Here is a 20,615-nt window from a genome sequence, read left to right as displayed (position 1 = left end):
TTGCATTTTGTTGAATCAATGACTGTACTTCTCAGACCTTGGTCGACAATGTGTGTGCTATTATTGACTCCATCCTTGGTACGTGTCCGTACTCTTATGGATAGAAAGAAAGGTAAAATGATGAAGGCTGTAAGGATGCCCTGACTTCGTAGAGACGTATATGAAGTGTTATTATCAGCAGTGCTACTATCAAGCATCAATCTCCACATATAATTTACCACCAACATTGGCAGCATTAGCAGCACCTCTACGAAGAATGTGTCCAACGTTAAAGAAACTTCAGGCTTGTTCAACTGCGAGTCCCTTTTCACGTCCTACTTCGGGCGCTCTTAGGAAGGGTCTTTGTTTAGAAATTCTATGTCGACATAGGCACCAATCCCTCTAGCTACATTCCCGTGCAAAAATAATTCGACGGACGTCCCTGGACCCTACTACACCAATGTCGCCTCGTCTTGTTTATTACGGTAGGTCCTTAAAATCGCTGGCCGACGGAATGCACGAGGCAGACGGGTAGAGTTAAGATAGCCAGACATCATCCAGTGTAGCCATCCGCTGCAGACTATTTATATCACCCACATTCGCCCTATGTAGCCCTACGATGCAAAAGTATAGTCATGCCCATGTAAATAGAAAGAAAGAACAAAAACATACAAAAGAAGGGATTCGCTGGTGGTCACCCACCCAACTACTAACCTCCCGGCGTGTGGCTTAAGTACGGCTGAGCGGACGGGAAGCCCTGTTCTCCACACCCTGTGGTCGTATGTGCTCACTGTCTCCTGAGGAATGAATATAAGCTATGAAGTACTTATTGAGAGCTGCTTTTATTGTCGCGCGATGAGGGGTGAGAAGCTGGGGGGGCGGCGGTGATTCTCACCCTCCGTCCCGCGATCACCGCAGTGGCCCTCCCAGTGTTGTTGGTCTACCTATAAGGGATATTCAGATAAATCCCTTAACTTTCTGGTTCCACTGTGATTAGTTGTTAGCATTATTAAAAGTTGGTATGGTGTATGGATTTTTGCCTGATAAAACATAAAAAAATTTAATAGGTTAGACTAAGAATAGGCCAATCCATAAACCCTTGGGCCAAAAGTTCAAACCCAAATCCAACCCATCCAAACTGCCAGGTCTAGTCAAATCCACTCGTATGACCCCCTTTAGGATAAGAATTTACTCGGAAAACCTGCCATAATATCTGTTATTACACAGTCTACCAATTAGGATATCATCTATAGGACTGGAGAGGTGTAAAAAAGTGTATTCTGTAGCTATCCCCAAGATAATTGTACTAAATAATATACGAGTTCTGGGTGGTCGATGGGGGTGAAGTTTCCGCAGCGGGATGGACCAATTCTGGTTCGTGAGGCGTTTTTCCAGCTACAATATTTATGAGCGTAGGTTTGAAAATCATATGTGGTAGTGAGGAGAACCGTCAATTTATTGCCTCGTCTTCTCAGTTATCTTTATAAGATAGACCTTTCGTGAATCGCACCCCATTACAATTGAAGATCCCAATACGGCCGAGCACCATGGTCTGAACTCTTCTGGGAGCCAAAGTAAATTACTACCATGCCAGGTTATCCACCGCTTGTCTTTGCTTATTCCTGGACCCACGCAGTCGTTGTTTTCAAAAGGGTTTGGGCCCTTTTCACACATTTCACCATACCTCCTTGCAAGGAATCCTAAATGACCTAAAGTTTCTAGATCTTGGCGAGAAAAAGGAACTCGTTCACTTAAAAAACCGATGTTAACTTCCAGATTACCGTGACGTTCTTCGGTATCGTAGTTTCGTGTATCATTTAATGTGCGTATTTCAAAGGTTTCCTTATGGGGTTCCAAGGAGCCATATTCGTATGACAAATTCTTCTGGGTACCACTTCCGTTTTGGTCCTCAAGCGCCTGATGAATATTGAATGTATCAATCGACCAGATGCGAACTGTTTTGTCATCTGAGGCCGATGCAATGCGATTCGACTCGTTCGATAATGAGACTGAGGTCACACCTCGATGATGCCCAAGAAGTGCCTGCTGCAACTCATTGGTACGTGTCGACCAGACCCGTATTGACATATCGAGTGAAGCCGAAGTGAGGAACGTAGAGTCACGCGAGAGTGTTACTGAGGTAACAGCTCCTTTATGACCATTTAATGTAAATGCGAGATCACCAGTATCGGCTGTCCAGAGTCGAACTGTACAATCGTATGAACCCGATGCGATAATCTTTGAGTCATGCGAAAATACAACTGACGTTACAAGGCTGTTATGGCCATTAAGGATGCGCTGCGGCTCGCCTGTACTAGTCGACCAGATGCGAATTGTCTTGTCATCTGAAGCAGATGCAATGAGCTCCGAGTTGTGTGAAAATGCGACTGAATTAACAGTGTCCTGGTGCCCCTCCAACACTTTTTGCAGCTCACCTGTATCGGCAGACCAAATTCGAACCAAACTGTCATTGGAGGCTGATACAACAAGTTTCGAGTCATGTGAAAATACGGCTGATAAGACGACATCGCTGTGCTGAAGTATTCTCCGTAGTTCGCCCGTCGCGGTCGACCAGATCCGAGCCGTCTGGTCATCTGAAGCTGAAGCAACAAGTTCTGAATTATGCGAAAAAACAACCGACCTGACAGGTTTTCCGTGGCCCTTGAGTGTACGATGCAGCTCACCAGACCTAGCCGACCAAATTCGGACCATTCTGTCCTTAGACCCAGACAAAATGAAGTTCGAGTCGTGGGAGAAATTGACCGAGGTCACTGAGTCTTTGTGTCTGTCAAGGGTCAATTCATATTGGCTCCATCCACTGTCAGCTCCATTAGGAAGAATGGAAATCCAGTTAGGATGCTCTCTCAAGAACGATTGTTTCACAACGCTTGTTTCTGGGGCAAATATGAGGGCTGAAAAGTACACCTGCAACGGCGCTAAGTTGATTGCCGATGCGTATGCAAGCAAAAAGTGGCGAGAATCAGTTACAAAATTTTTCAGTGTGGCATCTCTTTCTGTCTGCCGCTTATATGTCAGCTTATGTGCTGTGCAATCGGGCCAGTAAAAACTTACTTCGAGCAAAGACAGTAATGTCTCTATACAGGAGATGCCTTCTGAGATCCTACCCAGAATGCTCAAAGCCTCGACCCAATGGAGAAAATGATCAAGAAGGAATTTATGGACCAGGGTAATGTCGCAGATATATTGGCATCCTTCCTTGAGGTGGTACGTCCAAAAAAGGCAAGCGTATTGAAGTTCAGCGGGAAAGCGTTCTTTTATTAGGTTGGGGTCGATTCCTGAGCGGGATGCTCCCGCCCATTTCAATTCACAACTGTCTTTTGAAAGGCGGTCGTTCATTACCCGGAGGCAGTGTGTGGCTAGCTTTTGGTGAACTTGCTTCTGGTCTACCAAAAAGGGATTGTGAACCTGATTTTCGGAATCCAGAAGAAAGTCGCGAAAAGAAAGGTGGAATAGGCGCACAGGAGAGTTAGGTGTCATGGGGATAACCAGAACCGAGTGAAGCAGATCGAGTCTATCATCGATAATGACTTGAGATATGTCTAGGAGCGCCGCTAAAGCATGCGTGGAGAGCGGGTTTGCGAGAAGAATCATCGAGCCAACAATACTTCGAACATGCTCAATCGTTGTATATCTTTCGTGAATGGATAATCCAGCGAGCTGGTGCTCTAAGATAGGGAGATATGTAGCCTCAAGTTTAGTACCAAGACTTTTTGTTTTGTGTTCCAGAATCATGTTAAGTTTTCCCTGCGGGCTCCCGGTTTTTCGATCTGCAAGGAAGCGGCACACAGTCGCAGCAACGATAAAAAGAGGATCGGCCATGTCCACGATACTGTGAATATCAGAAGGGACAGGCCAACTTGCTGAAAGTCTTCGTTCCTCAATTACGGAAGCATTAAACTGATTCCGAATTTTTTTGAACTCGTACTCCAGAAAAATCTTTATGTCATTCTTAATGACATGGGAAGGAACTTCGTCAAGGGTCAAGTCTCGATATGCCCCATTAACAGTGTTCAATCCGAGACGAATCGGCAGCTCGAGTCTGCTGGTGGTTAAAAATCGTAGTCGCAAATTTCGCGTGGTTCTTGGACTGCAGAATAGTTCAATCAAAAGTTTGATATCGTCTTCGTCGTTACACTCATCCAACGCATCAACAACGATGATGAGTGATGGCTGATTCTCTACGGTGTGGGCCTTCGATAATGGGTCGAGAATCAGTTTGTTGAATTGTTCTCGTATCGACTTCTGAGTGATCCTGGGATCCATTCTGACAGCATCCTTGACATATGGCACTAGGGCGGGTTGATTTTCTACAAGCTGTGTGGTAATCGTAGTAACAAGTCTAAGTGCTTTACCTCGATCGCCTTCGCCTCTTCTGAAGAAGAAGCTAGCAGCGAGAATACCGAGCGTCGCAAAAGAACGAGCAGCAGTACGGGCTATTGTCGACTTTCCTGTGCCAGCCTTTCCACTCAGCAACAGCATGGGATCAGCACGGAAATCCTCGCTCCATTGAGATATTTTCTGTAGAATATCGACTCGAGTCTGCGGGTGGCATGTAGGATTGTGTGCTTCTGCATGGGAATCAAAGCCGGCCCCCTCGGCAACTTGAAGGTTCCCAACGATAATATTTTGATCAAGAAGAGATGTGTTGCTATCGAGTTGTAGAAGAAGGTTTCTAAATAAATGCCAGGTGAGCAAGTGCTACAAATAGTCAATTGCCAAATACATACGCTTGGTCGATCTGCAAAGCTGTCGATATGGCTTGTGTGCATCTTTCAAGGTCTCCAGTCAATTTTTCTATCTTCCCTGCTTTGAATGGCCATGTGAACGCATGATATCGGATACGACCGATAGCCGTCTGTGTCCCACTCCGGTTGAATTCGCGCTCGAGTTCCTGAAGCCGTGCTTGAATATCTCGGAAATGGACATGTAACTTGTGAGACGTCTTTAGTCTCTCGTTATTCTGTTCTTCGAGGAGCTGTTGGGCAGCTTTGGAGATCTCGGCCACAGAGTGGAGCTGGTTATGTAGTCGACTGATGTCATCTCTCGCGCTTTTCACCCTATTACCGTACTGACCAAGTAACAAGACTATTTGGCTAGTCAACTGAATGACTGCTATAACACTGGCGGCCACACCTAATTCTGCCATGTCCTAGAAGAAAAATGGGCCTAGCGCCTGGATTGTTGGTGATGGATCTTCGTGTTAGGGAAGTTGCCGGCCAGGATATCGCAAGTGGGGTAAAACCGTCTACCCCACCTTCGTTTTTCTGACTAGCGCAAATCTGAGTTGGTTCCCAGATGGTGCGACTTCTGTTCATACAATTTTGACAACGATTTCTCATAAGAGCGTTGCTTCGTCACCAGTCCAGAATACAACGCCCTTGCATAGCCCCAAAGATATCGTCCTGCGAAAATCGATTCTTGACTTAAGGGTTAATAAAATGCCCCAAAGTGCCGAACGAGATGGTAAGTGTATGTGTTTCTTATTCTTATCCTTCTTACCTTCTTTTGACTTAAATTTTCCTCTCAACCGATCCTAATAACCTATTTATGGGATGCAGGAACCACCGACCCTTTCGAGTCGGATATGGATGAGGGAGAACCGATGTTAAAAACACGCGCAGTCCAGATGACAGTACCTCCAGATCCTACTGGGGAGCCTGTCTTAATCATATATTTGGGAGAACCCAGTGCTTCGGATATCATACAGAAAATGACAGGTGTTGAGTTACATGTGGTAGATAATGTGCGGCATGTTTGTCTGCAGAATGGTATCAGGGTGGTTCCAACACCTTCCATGCGCATCAATGGCTTCACTGAGAAGGGTATTGATGAAGTATTACCACCATTGCCAAGCCCTTTATTCGCAACTGCGCTTAGATCAGGCACTTTGTACAAGAAAGAAAAGGCGGGAGAGTCATTTTCGCGCTCAAGTGTATCATTCATCGTTCCAGCAGAGCACGATGCTGATATTATCATGGAGCTTACACTGGGTCGCGAGTGGGGTGATAAGATCCAAAAGACGCTTTTTACATGAATCTGCGCTTTAATTCAGGTGCGCCGGTACCTGGCATCTCGATTGCTTTGAGAAACCAACATTTAAAAAGAGAAAATGTCAATACTATTTCGATCGCTTAGATGACAAAGCCGTGAAAGTAAAATATATTCTAGTATTACATATATGACTCAGAGAGACCATTCATCCTGACACTGATTAACCGCATTAAGAGCGCGATGTATGACAATCGGTTCGATGATTACATGATTCGCTCACATCCCGATCTGACCAATGAGGATTCGAGGCCACTACTTAGGAACCATAGTCGGTCAAGCGCTGTCTTTTCCTTCTTCAACGTCGATATTCTTGTATCTTGACTGATAGACACAGGGAAAAAATGAAGATCTGACGAGGATAGTATTCGTAGGAGGATCTATGCAGCCTATTATATAGGCTGCCTAGGCGGGAGTGCTATTCACTCCCGCCACTAGTGAATGACTGGCCTAATGCCATACTCGATCATTGACACCGTATTCTCGCTTTCTCTCGTATCATTACCCGTTCTAGCAATGGCTATCAGTATGATTTTCTATACGGGCCTTAATCAGGCCTGGATGTCATAGATTGGTAGAGTTAGGCCTCAGGCATAAAAGCCCTTTATATTGACTTAATGATTATACTAGAGAGCCTGGAAGATTAATCCAAGCCCTGACACCCAGCCCTCCATTGACCTAAGGCATTGACTGAGAAGACATTAATTTTCACAAAATAGCGGATCACATGCTCTGTGATCACATGGTGACGTCTCACTCAGCTACAGCTTCATACCCCACCAATATTCGGACTGGAATGAAAAGTCTGAAGCGATGTTAGTGTACCCAGCGCTTTCTTAACGACAATTATTGGGATAATATGGGTCAAACTTCCCTAGTTTATAGCGCGAGATTGTACATGATCTTCTGATAATATCTAACCCATTATGGGTACTATCGATCTTTTATCACAGCGGAATTCATGAGACTCAATTAAGGGGGAAGCTACTTACAAGGGCTTGGAAAATATGCTTGATAGGATATGGTGAGCTCTTGATATGATATGTCTCCTAGTGTTTATTTCCAGCCCACTACCTCTCTCGCCCGATTGCTCGGCTTTTCAAATTCACAATGTATGTAGCACCACTACCCTTAAAGTGCATAAACCTTCATTTTAGGTCAATATCATACCTTCCAGCATGGCGCAGAAATAGGTCCATCTTTAAGCAATCATTCAATCTCGTCGGCCACGGGTTCTGAGCATGAGTGAGAGTCTCAAATGCGACGAGCAGCCCATTATTGTTTTCAAAAGATCGCTGATCCTCGGTGAAATTTTCTGTATGCGGCACTTCCACGCACAGTCTATTATGCAGAGCATTAAATCCTACCTCCGTAACTGTTCCCAGTTTGAGATTCAATGTGCCCCCGCACAACCACGTTGACACCTCCACGGGGTTGTGATCATTTTCAAACTTCGCGTGGAATCCAAGAGCATATCGGAGACGCTCTCCCAGTTCCGTGGCAAAATAATCCAGTCCCTGAATGCATAATGTTTTTAATACATGGGTTATCGAGGTCAATCCATAGCCAGTATGCTCTAAGTCCCGGCAGGTCTCTTGATATTGGCCATTATCATTAAACTATCTCAATCCTAATTTATTTTATGATTTATGGAAGCTGTAGATATTTTATTCTATGTAAACAAAATTGAGAACTATAATAAAAATCCTGCATAATTTTATATAAAAGAGCCTGGATTTACAACCTGTTAAGATATAATTTATATCAAGCATAATATATAAATAAAAAGAAAAAAATTAAACGGATTCAAAGGAAAACAATAATAAGAGAATAGTCATATTAGCTATCTAGATATACGTATTAAAATCATATCAAAGAGTGCTTTGTATGGTTGGCCTGGGCGCCAGGCACGTGAGTAAGCCTACATGAATGCCCGAACATCAGTTATCCCCGATATAGTTAGCTTAGGCTTCTCCTTGACTGGACTACCATATCTCAAAGGAAACCAACTCACCTGACCGCTAGGATCCGCCCATGGTCGCTCAGATGAAAATCCAGATAGAAACTCATACCAACCGCCTTGACCCGCTTGGCCAGCTCCAAGTTGGAATCCAAATTGTAAATGCCATTACTAGCATTGACGTACAAACACTGGCGAACAGGATTGATGCCGGCTTCAGCGAGGATAGTCTCGAGTGCCTGGGATTGGATCTTTTAGATTCTTGTGGCGATAACATCTTCTAGCTTCAAAAGAGAAGGAATGTCCGCCTCGCGATAGGTGAGCGCGGCATGGAATAGAGTCGGCAGCGCCGCCAGCAGCAGAGGAACGAACATAGCGAAAGAACTGGGTGGAGAGTTCAATCTGGCAGAATATCAGACAGGAGCACGGGGGAGATTGCCGCTCACGCGGGCATTCATAGTCTTCCAGAGGGCAGGCAGGGGAGGCGTGAATGGGAAGATGGCAGCCATGGCCGTTTCCGACAACCAGCCCGGGCACGGAGCTTAGGCCGTAAAGAACCGGTCTGCGCATCTTAGCGTACCCCTAAGCTCGCTGGGATTCTCCACGCATTAATCTATTCTAAACGAAATATGAGTCGAATGGGATTCGAGGAGACTCAACGCGTCCATTTTCATTGGTGGAGGACTAGAATGAGAGGCCGGTGTGAGATGACCGGTGGCATGCTGGCGGCCTCAGTAGGCGGCATTGCAATGGACGCAGGCAAAGGTACAGACAAGGTCGGCGATATAGGGAGGATATAGTGTCCAAAAGGATTCCGACCATTTAAGACGTGTTTCCGATTGGCTGGGTTCGGGATTTGAGACTGCCGGAGAGGGCTCTCAAGGCTTACGCAAAAACCTGTTTTGAAAAGGCTTGAGCCCACAACAGCCCGTGGAGATAGTAGTGGTTATCGGGTATGCGGCAATTATAGTGCACCTGCATGTCTCTCTGTTCGATCAGTTAGAGGCCTCAGCCCTATGGAAAGACCCACTGCAATAAGGCTACTGCATTCAAATTTTGCCAGAGAAGTGGGTCCCACGGGAGGTATGTCGGCTGTGAGAAAGCTTCTTTTGTTGAGAAAAAGAGGTAGGGACTTCTCATTAATCAAAATACTTGGAGGTTGGACTGAGAAGCGGCAAATTTTGATACAAAAATTGCGCGATTCAACTATCCTGGATATATCAGCCTATCTCTCTGAAGGCTAATAAGCTGAAATGGGATACATACGCGACGTCTAGCCCTATCGGCTAGGTATGAAAGTTCGTTCTCAACGAGGACCTGTCAGGCTTCTTAGTGGCTTACTGAATGAGGACCTTGGGGTCACTGCCGACTTAGCACCATAGACTTGAATTCAGAGGTCGCGTCCCAAACATTTATAAGAATTGGATTCGCTGTAGTTGAGACCTATCAAGCATTATAATATTCCATGGACTATTCTAACCATGAAATACTTCAATATTCACATTATCTGCGCTTCAGTGGCCTTCGGCCTCTTGGGCTCAGCCAAAGGTTTGGATGAAAGTATTATCGCAACGGTTGTTGACCTGCCCTCTTTCATCAAGGAATACCAGCTTCATGCAAGTTACCTTAGTGCTGCAGCAAGAGCAAGCAGGTTATCCAATGTCACTTCCATGATGCACCTTGGCAGCTTGCCTGGGGGCCTTTTAGCTTTTTTCTCGACTCACTGGATTGGCCCACTATGGACCATGCGGCAGTTATGCCTGCTTTGGATCATCGGCGTAGTTGTTTTCATTACATCGGCTGGCAATATGGGTCAACTCATTGCTGGTCGGTTCATCATGGGTATGGGTGTCGGCCAGGCTGGTGTTGTTGGACCGATTTACCTAGCCGAAGTGGCGCCAACGGCTTCTCGAGGTCTATTGGTCGGTCTCTATGCGTCATCGGAATATGTCGGTGTTTTAATCGGGGTGTGTCAGTGTCTGAAATCAACTGAGGAATATTTGTTCGCTAATTCCATATTTTGATGAACATAGTACTTTTCCGGTTGGGGAGCCTCGCTTCATATATCCGGCGATAGCAACACGCAATGGATCCTACCAGAAAGTATCCATATCATGGTGGCCGGGGTGTTACTACTTTTCTCAATCGGCTGCGTTGAGAGTCCTAGATATTTGGTCTACAGCGGTCACGTATCAAGGGCTACAATAGCTCTTGCTAAGCTGCGGGGTTTTAGCCCAGAGGATCCCCGTATTATTGAAGAGGTACAAAGTATTAAGCGTGAGGTTTCCTCAAAGAAAACCACGGGCAAGCCCAAGTGGTCCTTTGTAGGGCAATGGAAGGCACTTTTTGCAAGAGCCAATCTCCATCGATGGATGTTTCTTTTGTCTGCGCAACTTCTCAGTCAATGGTCCGGAACAAATGCTATCACAAGTGGGTTCATTACTCCTACCCCCTTACTCCTCTAAGCATAAGGCTGACATCAATGGCATAGCTTACGCACCTAAATTCTTCGCGCTGTTGAATGTGGCCGGGAATTCCGAAAAACTGTTCAAAACAGCTATTTTCGGAGTAGTAAAACTGGTCTCTGCGCTTATTAGCGCATTCTTCTTCGTTGATCGCTTTGGAAGAAAACGCACCCTCTTAGGAGGAATAGTACTTCAGCTCCTCGCTTTGCTCTATATTGCAATCTTCATGACAGCTTGGGATGCAGCTGGCAAGTCAGACTCCAGTAATGCGCTTAGAGCAGCTGCCGGTTCCGTGGCTGCTCTATACGTTACAGGAGTCGGCTATGCTTTCGGGTGGAATTGCATCCAATATCTGATTAATGCTGAGATTCTTCCTTCAGAAGTTCGTACCCTGGGGACAAGTCTCCTCATGTGTGTTCATTATGCCAATAAGTTCGCACTGGTGAAGGTAAGCTTACCCCATTTCGCTCTGATTGAACTGTTGTTGACGAGGCTAACCGATAACAAGGCCCTGCCAAGTATGATGCTTGATGATGCTTTGCAGCCCAAGGGGACATTTTGGTTCTTCTTTGCTGTTGCATCAATAGGTCTTGTATGGGGCATTGTCTGGCTGCCAGAAACTTCACAGAAAAGCTTGGAGGAAACAAGCATTGCATTTGAGAAGCAGTCGACAAAGAATCCGTGACGAGTTCAAAATATACTATTTGCATAGAAGCGTCCAGAGTGACAGTTATATGAGCCTGGCTTGTACGTTGTATCGATCACCTGTCCAGCATCATTCTACCTTACCGTCATGTTGTGCTTTTGTTGAACCCACGAATTGTATTGATTTTCAGTCTTTACTTGATGTAGTTTAGCCAGAAACCTTCTGTCAAGGCACGCGTGCTACAGCGAAAGCAAGCAAGCAAACAAAATGAAGCAAAAGAATGCTGCAAAAGAGGGTGGTTATATCAAGTATTTAGAGTATATAGTAGAACAAGAATAAAATAATACTCTATCTAGCAGCTTGGGTATATCAACACGAAGGATGATCTCATGCGCTGGGTACCCGGTGGCAACGACTCCTCAGCTCTCCTTCCACTGCCTGACTACTGTATTCCGAACACTGGCTCTGAGGAGCTAGCAACTGTCCTAGTTATGACTGTACCTAACTCGTCAGGCCCCTTTGCTGCTGAACTTGCCTCCATTATGCGCTCACTCCTTGAGAATCCTCGGGAAGTCACTAGTGGGTATTCACCTACAGGCCCATGTTGATTCCAAGGGATCCGGCGCAGCCACACAAGCGATCCAGACAAAGCTGCCGGAGAACTACATCACCATTTGTGTTAGCCTAATGCACTCACCGTCGCGCGGGACCTGGCACATATCATCTGCCAACGTGCCGAAAAACCCATCATCAACCCAGTTACCTGACCTGCAGCTGCTCGCGCGATACACCCGCTTCATTGATGTGAATGCTGAATCACAACCGCTCGCATCCATGCTGAAACCGTGTGGCAAGCATATCCTGGGTTCGCTTGATGCACAGGGACTACGGGTTGTGGATCCTAGGGTTATCCCGATTGATCCGGGGGGGAATGCTCAGAGCGCAGGCAGAAAATCTAGCGAATTCCAGACCCACGAAAGTTCTTTATCGCGAGTCTCTAAGATGAATTGCAAGATATATAGATGACTATGGTACAGTCCATAGTGAAACGAGGTTAATCCGTCGGTGTCCACCAACAATATATTATGGCCTTCATTCATGAGCTTGCGGACCACTTCAAAGTTCCCTGCTTTGCTGGCAAGGCGGCTGTGCTGTGCCGTGCTGTCTACCTGGCTAAACCTGTATACGGACCTCTAGACAGGAACTACCCCTCCCCTCGTCTGCGGCTTCAACAGCCCCAACATAACCTGTTTCGACCTCGAAGCTGCCCACTCATCCACTGATCTCGTCTCCTCCTCTTCTCCCTCAGCCAGCACCGGTATCTTCCCTCCACGGATCCTCCGCATGGATGCTGACTTCGCCGGCCTGACCAAATACGCCACACTCCGTCTCGGCACGAATGCCTGTTCTCCGGGTGCAGTTAAAACCCTATGCAAGGAACTCCGTAGCAGCTGACCAGTACACTCTACCAGAGCATCACCAATATTGACCAGCGCACAGCCCGGCATGGGTCGAACAAAACGCCAATTCTCCAACTTATTCTCGAGCCCCGCAGGGAGTATCTGTAGCCCTCCAATAACTTGGAATAGCAGCGTCGTTGTCCCAATATCTGTGTGTCCGCCTAACGAGATGCGAGCTTGATTTGCTTCACCGAATGCGTGGGGAGGGCTGCATAGCAAGCGGACAGAGGTCTCGGACTCCTGATCTAGTGGACTGAGTTTGCTCAGTGTACTGCGTTCGAGACCGAGATGGTCATCCAGCGTTTTAAGAATCACGTCTAAAGTTGATGAAGCGTGGCGGATGAAGTTCTGGATCTGGGGGCGATGTGCCTCGATCGGGGGTGCGTTGGTGCGGGGAGCACGATTACCCAGAATATCGTCCTGGTTAATGTTGTAGAGGTGCATGTGGTCGAGCTTGCCATCGTCGGTTTTGAGTGCTCCCATGCGCTTATAGCCTGTAAGGTCTCTCGGCGCGTTGTAAGCGTATTGGTCGAGTGTTGCCTGATCGAGGGAGAAGAGTTCAATGTCAAGATCGAACATGGTTTCTGCATCATGGAGGAGGGTCCTGCCTTCTGCGGAGTCGTGTAAGTCAATTAGGAAGAATCCCCATTCGCGGCAGGCGGCAAATAACATCTCTCCTTCGGTTGGGTTGCCGGATTGTAGGTCCGAAAATGAGAAAATGGGAAGGTCGATGGTCGGCGTGTCAGCGGGGAAGGGGGGAGCTTGGGCGAAGTAGCGAGTGGTGGGCATTGCTGGAGTGAATGTGTCTTTGTGATGATTATATGAAGAAGTCGACTTTTCGTTGGTATTCGTTGGGGATGGTGGGATATATATAATATATTCACGGCTACAGGGAGATGAGGACGAAGTTGTGGGGTGATACCGTGGTTCTCGGTGGTCGCGGCGAGACAATGTGAAGGAAGAGTGTGGCCTACTTATCTTGTTAGCCATGGAATGACAGCCTTGTGTACATGTTTAGTGCTTATTGTCAGCGTCGATCGTAGCGTAATAGTGCTTACGCATTCGTCTCTCCCGCGTGCGCACTGGTCAGAGTTAGATCGACACATGCGATGACAAGTAAGTACTCGGCAAAATGCTATGACAATGAATCATAAGACCAGCAGAGATCCATTAATACTAAGGTGGGGAGACTTCCGTAGTAAAATAAATTCCTTACACCCAATCGTACTTTTACTCAATCAGCACCTGCCCCTCGAACTTCGATTACACGCATCTGAGATAATAAAACGATTTCATCTTATAAAGCCAACACTTCCGCCAAGCTGTCCATGGTTTGTATTTGCTTGAGCCTCACTGCATGCTTTGCGCATATTACACCCAAACAACAACATTGGCAGTCAATTAATGAGAAAAAGGATCTAATTAAAAATTATGACTGTGTGTTGGCTTTCATTTACTTCGGTCAAGTTTCCATATGATTGTTCATCCATTTCATATTCCGAATATTATCAGTTTAATACCCCTCTCTACTTCACATGTATTAATAACGATTTCTGCGTCCACATCTTCCTTCATATTCATGCAGTATCTACATTACAATCATGATATGCTTGTAGAAAAGAGAAGGTTCAGTACGAGACAAAGCACATAGTCGAATGTAGTTTACGCAACTAGCATAATGCTCTAGGCAGTAATATCACGAGCAGAGACAACCGTCGCGAAAGCATCCTCCAGCTCACTCAACGCCACATTCTTCAAAGTTGCAGCCTCCACTCCAGGAATATTCCGATCGCCCACCGCATCACGCACAACTAAAACCTCATAACCAAGTTCATTGCCAGCCCTGGCAGTCGTAGAGACACACACGTGCGCCATATAGCCGACCAGCACGATCTTCTTTCCAACAGCTCCGAGACTGCCCAAGTACTCGTGCAATTCCGTCTGGGCAAAAGAACTAGGGAAGTTCTTGCTGATGACCTTCTCCCCAGGCACAGGGGTGAGTTCGTCGAACTCATTTTCTAGGTGCGTGTTCGGAGTGAAGACGGGAGCGCCTGGTGGGGTCTGGTGAACAACATGGACGATGTTTCTGCCGTTGTGAGTACCGTTGGTGCGATACTTAGTCAGAAGGTCTGAAATTACTTTGCGGCTTTCGGAGACGCCCTCGATCTGGAGGTGGCCGCAAGCGTATTCATTTTGGGCATCAATGATGATCAGGGTTGAGTCTTGGGTTGAAGCGGTTGAAGGAGGAGCACCAAGAAGTTGGCGGAGAGATTTTGCTGGGGCGGATGAAGACATTGTGTTAAATAGTAACCAGGGTTGTGGAGAGAAAGTATTGGCTGACGAGTAATGCTAGTCTTGTGTAGAGTGGGATATCGTATCTGATGTGTGAGACGGAAAGAGGATCTGAACAGACAACGCAAACCTACTTATAGACAAAGACGCCTATTATATTACTCAGTATTCCGCACTTCGAGAGGCGGGGTAACTAGATGAGAATGATGTCTTATTTGGAGCCATGACCGACTCAAATAGCCCACGAGCTGACTGTGGCGAATAAGGTCATGCTATTCTTCGTCTCTACTTCTTGGCGGAATATACTTCCGTTTTAGGTTAGACCAAATGCACTGGGTCAGCGGATTTTGTTTTGTAAAATTGCTCCTGCAGATGCATCCTCGACGTTTTCTGTCGATGCTGTCGGTAGGAAAAATGGATGGAAGTTATGGGATGGAATCGGTTTTGAGAGCCTGATGATCCACCTTGTTGAATTCTCAAAGCTCGAGATTCTCTTAAATAGTGCTACTTGCTGCAATAATCTCTCGTAGTATTCCGTTGATAGATCCGAGTAACGTTTGCATGGCTACTAAATAGTCTATGATCCTGTTTGTCTATATGATGATCAGAAATACACACATAACGATAAGAAATTTCTCCAAAATTTCAGTTACCATTTTTTGATCAATTGAAAATGTGTTGTATACTAGTTACCAGCCACTGTCCTTCATAACATTTGTGCCGAATGTTAAACACAACTTAGGTAATAGCTGACACATCCTTAACGCCCAAATGTTGGATGGAGTGTTCCGGCGTTGCATTCGCCTCCATCAAGCATCATCGACCTGCATACTGTCCCCACTATTAATTTCGGCCTAGCCTGCATTCACGAGGAAGCTGAGCCGACTAGTTGCACCCTATTGATTTGGATGGTTTAGTTGGGATCAATGTTTATTTCTGGTGTAGATTGCCATGAGGGTCAAGCAACGGTCCGTTTGCCAAAACTGCAGATCGAGGAAACTTGGTGTACGTGGGTCATCATTTTACTCCGAAGAAAGAGGCTCATTCCATGCATAGTGCGACGGAAAGTCACCTGAGTGTAGCCAGTGTCTACTAACAGGCCGCCAATGTCCGGGGTACCCAGTGAACTGGTCCTTCGTACAGAGCCAATCAAAACCTGCCCAGAGTAGAAGATCACCATCGAACATTTCAAATCGGGATCACAGCCCCCGACACACTGCAGAACATGAATCATCCTTATCGAACATTGCTTTTCGATCGGTGGAAGAAACTCATTTGCTTCCAACTTTAGGTGCAGGCTACAACTTGCATCGTGCCGAGCAGGTTGACTTCATCATAAGGAGCTATGTGCCTAATGAAGAGTTAGAGCTCCCTGGCATTATCTCTAGTGAGCCACGGCCTCGCATATGTGGATCATGGGTCGAAGTTCTTCCCAGTCTGAGCGAAAACTCTGACTCCAATATCATTATGGCTGCCTCAAAAGCTTTATCCACCTCGCTTATGTCCCGGGGATTTCCAGAAAGAGTCTCAAGTGTCGACACCACACACAACTACCTTAACGCACTCAAATTGATGCGAAAAGAGCTCAGCACGGCGAATATGTCGTCAGATCGAGAGCTACTGGCATCAATAATGTGCCTCAGCTTGGCAGAGGTCGGTCCTGCTTCGTGGTATCTGATTTTAGGGGGCGCTTTGCTTACGCAATTTAGGTTATGTTTCCTGGGCCAAGTGAAGGCTTAAAGATGCATATAGATGCCGTGGCGCAAATCCTTCAGGCAAATGGACCCCAACGTTATCAGACCGGCGTTGCCCACAGGTTATTTATCGGCTTCCGCCCGTTGTTGGTGAGTCGTACATTCCAAAGTCCGGAGTGTTTTTAATCCCTTGTAGATGATAAACGCCATACAATGCCGAACTCCATCTTTTCTGGGGTCGGATAACTGGAAGACGACACCATTTGCAATACTTAGCCCATCCCCAATGCAAAGCCTTCTCGGCCAGGCCGCTGCGCTTCCAACTATTTTGCATACATTGGACAACTTATCTGGTCCAGATGCTTCAGATAAAAACCAATACGAGTGTGAACGCATATTGAACTGCTTTAATGACTTGTTACACGGGTTAAACAATTGGGAGACATCTGAATCTATCAATGTGACGTCTCCCCTTTACTGGTACCGGGATCAGGATCCAGAAGAAATCCCGTGTATTTGGTTTCCTAGTATCACTATGGCCAACGCAATCACCTATATATGGGCGTTTCGTATCATATGTCTCTGCGAGATGGAGCGTCTTGCGTCGTCTCTCCCACAGCCGAGCACTGAATACCTGAGGATCTTGAAGGAACAACACATTGAAAGTGTCCACAAAAGTTCAGAGACACTCATGAGACGGATATGCGAAAGCATGGAGTATCTTCTCCAGGAGGAAATGAAACTCTTCGGTCCTGCTTCTACAATCCTGCCTCTTCAGGTGGCCTACGCGGTAGCCACAATGAATGGTAATCAGCACAACGGGCAATTACCCATCCTGGAGAGAATTGTCGAGCGGCTAGTTCTCAAAGGACTTCAATCTTTTCCAATGTTGATATTTGAAAGGAATTCTTTCCTTCACAGATGGGATAGATTATCAAACAGGCAATTGGCATAACTGATGGGTGCGTGTTCATATAGATAATATAGTAACATGAAATTGCAGTATCTGTGAGTTACATTCACAGACTCGAAGTGGATAACTAATGGAGAATGTTGCAGGTGAATGGAGAAAAGAACAAAGAAGTCTGTGATCTCGACTGATAATTCACTGGAAGCCTGTGGCAATACAATTCCCGACCGCGTGGATGTAAATTACTCACACCAGCCATGCATACCCTCCTACACTCTCAGTCTATCTTTATAAAAGTGGGCAATTACCACCACGAGGGAATTAAATAGCTTCTAAGCAACATCACCTTAGGGAACCAAAGAAAATGCAACTTCAAGACACACAGACTCCCTAAACCTCAAACAACCAAACAGAAACCCCACCAAACACCCCAAAATGGACATCATCCACCACCAAAACCACCTCTCCATAACCACCGCCCTATCATACCTCACTACACCCATCCAATCTTACTCCCTCCGCCGTATCCGAGCCGAATTTCTCGCCGCAACTAAAAACGGTCCAACATCCCCACAATGCGATTTCATCTCATTCCGGCCAGCCAGCCCCGACCACCTCTTCGATATCATCGGCACAATAGTCGGCCCAGTCGGCAGCCTTTACGAAGGAGGCATTTTCCATATCCACATCCGCATCCCACCATTGTATCCTGATCTACCGCCGGTATGCATGTTCATGACGAAGATCTGGCATCCGAACATTGGTCCATACGGGGAAGTCTGTTTGAATATTTTGCAAGATGAGTGGAGCCAGGCACTTTCTGTGAGGACTGTTCTGCTGTCGCTTTCTGCTATGTTGGGGGATCCGGGGATGGGGGTGGAAGGTGGTAATGTTGTGTATGGCTTTGCGAATGAGGACGCGGGGAGCATGTTTTTGGGTAATCGGGCGATGTTTGAGATGGCTGCGAGAGATTGGACGAGCATGTATGCCTCGGGGGCGGACGCTCTAGAGTGATTGTTTGCAGGCGTGTGGTGTGATTATGTCTGGGGAGGCGTATCAACATATTGGCCAATACTTTTGTACAATAGCATTTCCTTATGCAGCATACCTTTGGCAGAAAAGTCTTTACTAGGCTTAAATTTTTAATACAATTGCTTCCCTTTCAATAACACACACACAGCTTTGGCTCTTTGGGGAGAAAATATAAGCATTGTCAAGGCCAATCAATTGTCGTTTCAGCTAGCTCGTCAGTGAGATTTTTATGACTGCCCAAGGCTAGGATAAGGACCCCCCTTTACTGTAAAACTTGGTAAATATCTTCCAATTGATTATCATAACTGCTTTACAAGAAGCACATACCAAGTGCAGGAATGCATCTAGCATGGGCCGCAGTAAGTATCTGCAAATCAGCCTATGTTCCATGACCAGTCATGGAGAACACCATCATGCCTGAGCAGCGAGCGCCTGGATATCAGCCGTTTCCAAACCCACCCCATCCCCCTGATAACCATCCTGGGACCCCAATATCAACTGTCTAGCCTCCTGCTGATTCAACCCGTACCAAAGCATAACCCAACCTCCATGCTGAAACCTCCCCGTTGCGCGAGCCGAAAACCACTCAAGTCTGTCATCATCATCACGGACATTCCAGACCAGCTGGGGAAAGTCTTTGGTGATACGAGCAAACATATCACCAGCAACAGCACCCGCACCCATAATTCCACTCGGGAACGTGATCAAATGCGGTGCGCCACCAGAGGCAAATGCAACGACGGCCAACGGACTCAAAGATGACGGATCATTGAAATACATCTTGAGCGGCCGATTCCTCCGCATCTCATTCACACAAAACCTCACCTCGTCGTCCCCGGCTCCCTGCCGTGCCAAAGCATGTACCAACCTCTCCTCATCCCTAAATTCCGCAGAAGTAGTACTATAGATCCTCGTTCCGCGCTCAATCAAAGTCCCTGCACCAGAGGCCGCAAAGACCTCCCGCTGCAAATCCACGGGATGAACAATCGACACACTGGACGTACCCGGTAAGCCACGTAAAAGTTCCTCCACAGCACGAATCTTCAACCTCGTCCCATACTTCACCCACTCTTGAGCCATGAGGTTCTCAAACTCCTCGCTCAGATTGATCCTCTCAATCCTCTTGCCCGTCACTCCATGCATTAAGCCCCCCTTCTCAGCAAGATAAACCACCTTCTTCGGCTTCAACGCCCTTGCCAGCTCACTAGCCGCAAGGTCCGCATTCACATTAAGCACCTGTCCATCCCTCGTCTCCGCCATAGACGTAAGAATGGGTAGGCAAGACGCCCTCATCGCCGAAACAATCGGCGCCGTCTTCACCTTCGTTATCCGTCCAACAAGACCATATCTCTCCTGATCGAGGTGCTCAGCCTGGAACACACCCGCTGTGATCGGCCGCGCCTCAACCCCGATTTCTTCGAGCGCTTGAACCAATTTAAGGTTCTCGTCGAGGAAGAGTCTCCGAGCAAGAGCTAGGGTTTTGCCATCTGTCACGCGGATTCCCTCTTCGAAGTGTGGTTCCACGCCTGCATCCTCGAGGATCTTGTTGAGCTGGGGTCCGGCCCCGTGCACGATAACGGGGTATAGGCCCATACGACTGAAGAAGGCGAGGCTTGATGCGAGGGTATGGAGGTGGGTATCGAGTATCGCTCCGCCGACCTTGATGACCGCGAAGGGCTGTTGTGTAGGGGACTGGGGTGTGGTGAAGTGAGAGAGGTACTGTGCTGCAGTTCGCTGGGAGTCGATGTGGTTGAGGATTTGAGCAATAGTCGATCTTGTTGAGGAGACCTGATAGTCTATGGACGGCGAATACTGTCGTATTTGGTGGGATGTGTGGCAAAGGGGCTGTTGTTGGCCGAGGAATCTACGAACTGTGGTTTGCCCCAGGAAGGATAAGGCACAGCGGGGGAACGACATTGCAGCGGTAAGTATACCACGAGAAACTAGATATGAGCTGGCTACACCTCAGAAAGAGGGATGGAGTGAGCCATTTTATGTCCTCCAGAACTCCACCTGACAAGATGTGTCACCCACGAGTCTACATTTTTGCGTAAGGGACTGGCTGACAACTCTTCTCCGTAATTTATTTCTCGCTGCGACTATTTCAA

At 46.8% G+C, this 20,615-nt stretch overlaps 7 protein-coding genes and 1 non-coding gene across 8 annotated transcripts; 3 read left to right on the top strand and 5 right to left on the bottom strand.

The window, feature by feature from the left end:
- Positions 1-644: 644 nt before the first annotated feature.
- AtWU_r54 lies at positions 645-760 on the bottom strand. The gene has a single exon (XR_004775237.1). It is a non-coding gene; the product is annotated as a 5S ribosomal RNA (ribosomal RNA).
- An 801-nt stretch (positions 761-1,561) lies between these two features.
- AtWU_10648 (vegetative incompatibility protein HET-E-1) lies at positions 1,562-8,517 on the bottom strand (the record flags this gene model as incomplete). The annotated part of the gene is made up of 6 exons (XM_035505752.1): positions 1,562-1,601; positions 1,664-2,997; positions 3,052-4,672; positions 4,728-5,057; positions 8,063-8,247; positions 8,455-8,517. The coding sequence occupies 6 exons, from the start codon at positions 8,515-8,517 to the stop codon at positions 1,562-1,564; spliced, it is 3,573 nt and encodes a 1,190-aa protein (XP_035361645.1).
- Positions 8,518-9,816: 1,299 nt separating this feature from the next.
- Positions 9,817-11,158, top strand: AtWU_10647 (quinate permease; the record flags this gene model as incomplete). The annotated part of the gene is made up of 4 exons (XM_035505751.1): positions 9,817-9,975; positions 10,042-10,438; positions 10,500-10,921; positions 10,982-11,158. 4 exons carry the CDS (start codon positions 9,817-9,819, stop codon positions 11,156-11,158), a joined length of 1,155 nt encoding a protein of 384 aa, XP_035361644.1.
- Positions 11,159-12,312: 1,154 nt separating this feature from the next.
- On the bottom strand, positions 12,313-13,368 carry AtWU_10646 (oxidoreductase; the record flags this gene model as incomplete). The annotated part of the gene is made up of 1 exon (XM_035505750.1): positions 12,313-13,368. One exon carries the CDS (start codon positions 13,366-13,368, stop codon positions 12,313-12,315), a length of 1,056 nt encoding a protein of 351 aa, XP_035361643.1.
- Positions 13,369-14,262: 894 nt separating this feature from the next.
- On the bottom strand, positions 14,263-14,874 carry AtWU_10645 (putative isochorismatase family hydrolase; the record flags this gene model as incomplete). Its single annotated transcript, XM_035505749.1, has 1 exon — positions 14,263-14,874. One exon carries the CDS (start codon positions 14,872-14,874, stop codon positions 14,263-14,265), a length of 612 nt encoding a protein of 203 aa, XP_035361642.1.
- Positions 14,875-16,338: 1,464 nt separating this feature from the next.
- On the top strand, positions 16,339-17,656 carry AtWU_10644 (major facilitator superfamily protein; the record flags this gene model as incomplete). Its single annotated transcript, XM_035505748.1, has 4 exons — positions 16,339-16,524; positions 16,581-16,715; positions 16,762-17,371; positions 17,625-17,656. The coding sequence occupies 4 exons, from the start codon at positions 16,339-16,341 to the stop codon at positions 17,654-17,656; spliced, it is 963 nt and encodes a 320-aa protein (XP_035361641.1).
- A 254-nt stretch (positions 17,657-17,910) lies between these two features.
- AtWU_10643 (UBC-like protein) lies at positions 17,911-18,489 on the top strand (the record flags this gene model as incomplete). Its single annotated transcript, XM_035505747.1, has 1 exon — positions 17,911-18,489. The coding sequence occupies one exon, from the start codon at positions 17,911-17,913 to the stop codon at positions 18,487-18,489; it is 579 nt and encodes a 192-aa protein (XP_035361640.1).
- Positions 18,490-18,918: 429 nt separating this feature from the next.
- AtWU_10642 (acetylglutamate kinase) lies at positions 18,919-20,424 on the bottom strand (the record flags this gene model as incomplete). The annotated part of the gene is made up of 1 exon (XM_035505746.1): positions 18,919-20,424. One exon carries the CDS (start codon positions 20,422-20,424, stop codon positions 18,919-18,921), a length of 1,506 nt encoding a protein of 501 aa, XP_035361639.1.
- Positions 20,425-20,615: the final 191 nt, after the last annotated feature.

This window comes from Aspergillus tubingensis (genome assembly GCF_013340325.1).
Source record: "Aspergillus tubingensis WU-2223L DNA, scaffold_13, whole genome shotgun sequence".
In the NCBI taxonomy this organism is placed as follows: domain Eukaryota; kingdom Fungi; phylum Ascomycota; class Eurotiomycetes; order Eurotiales; family Aspergillaceae; genus Aspergillus; species Aspergillus tubingensis.
Note: the sequence above shows the minus strand (reverse complement) of the source record. Positions and strands in the feature narration are given on the sequence as shown.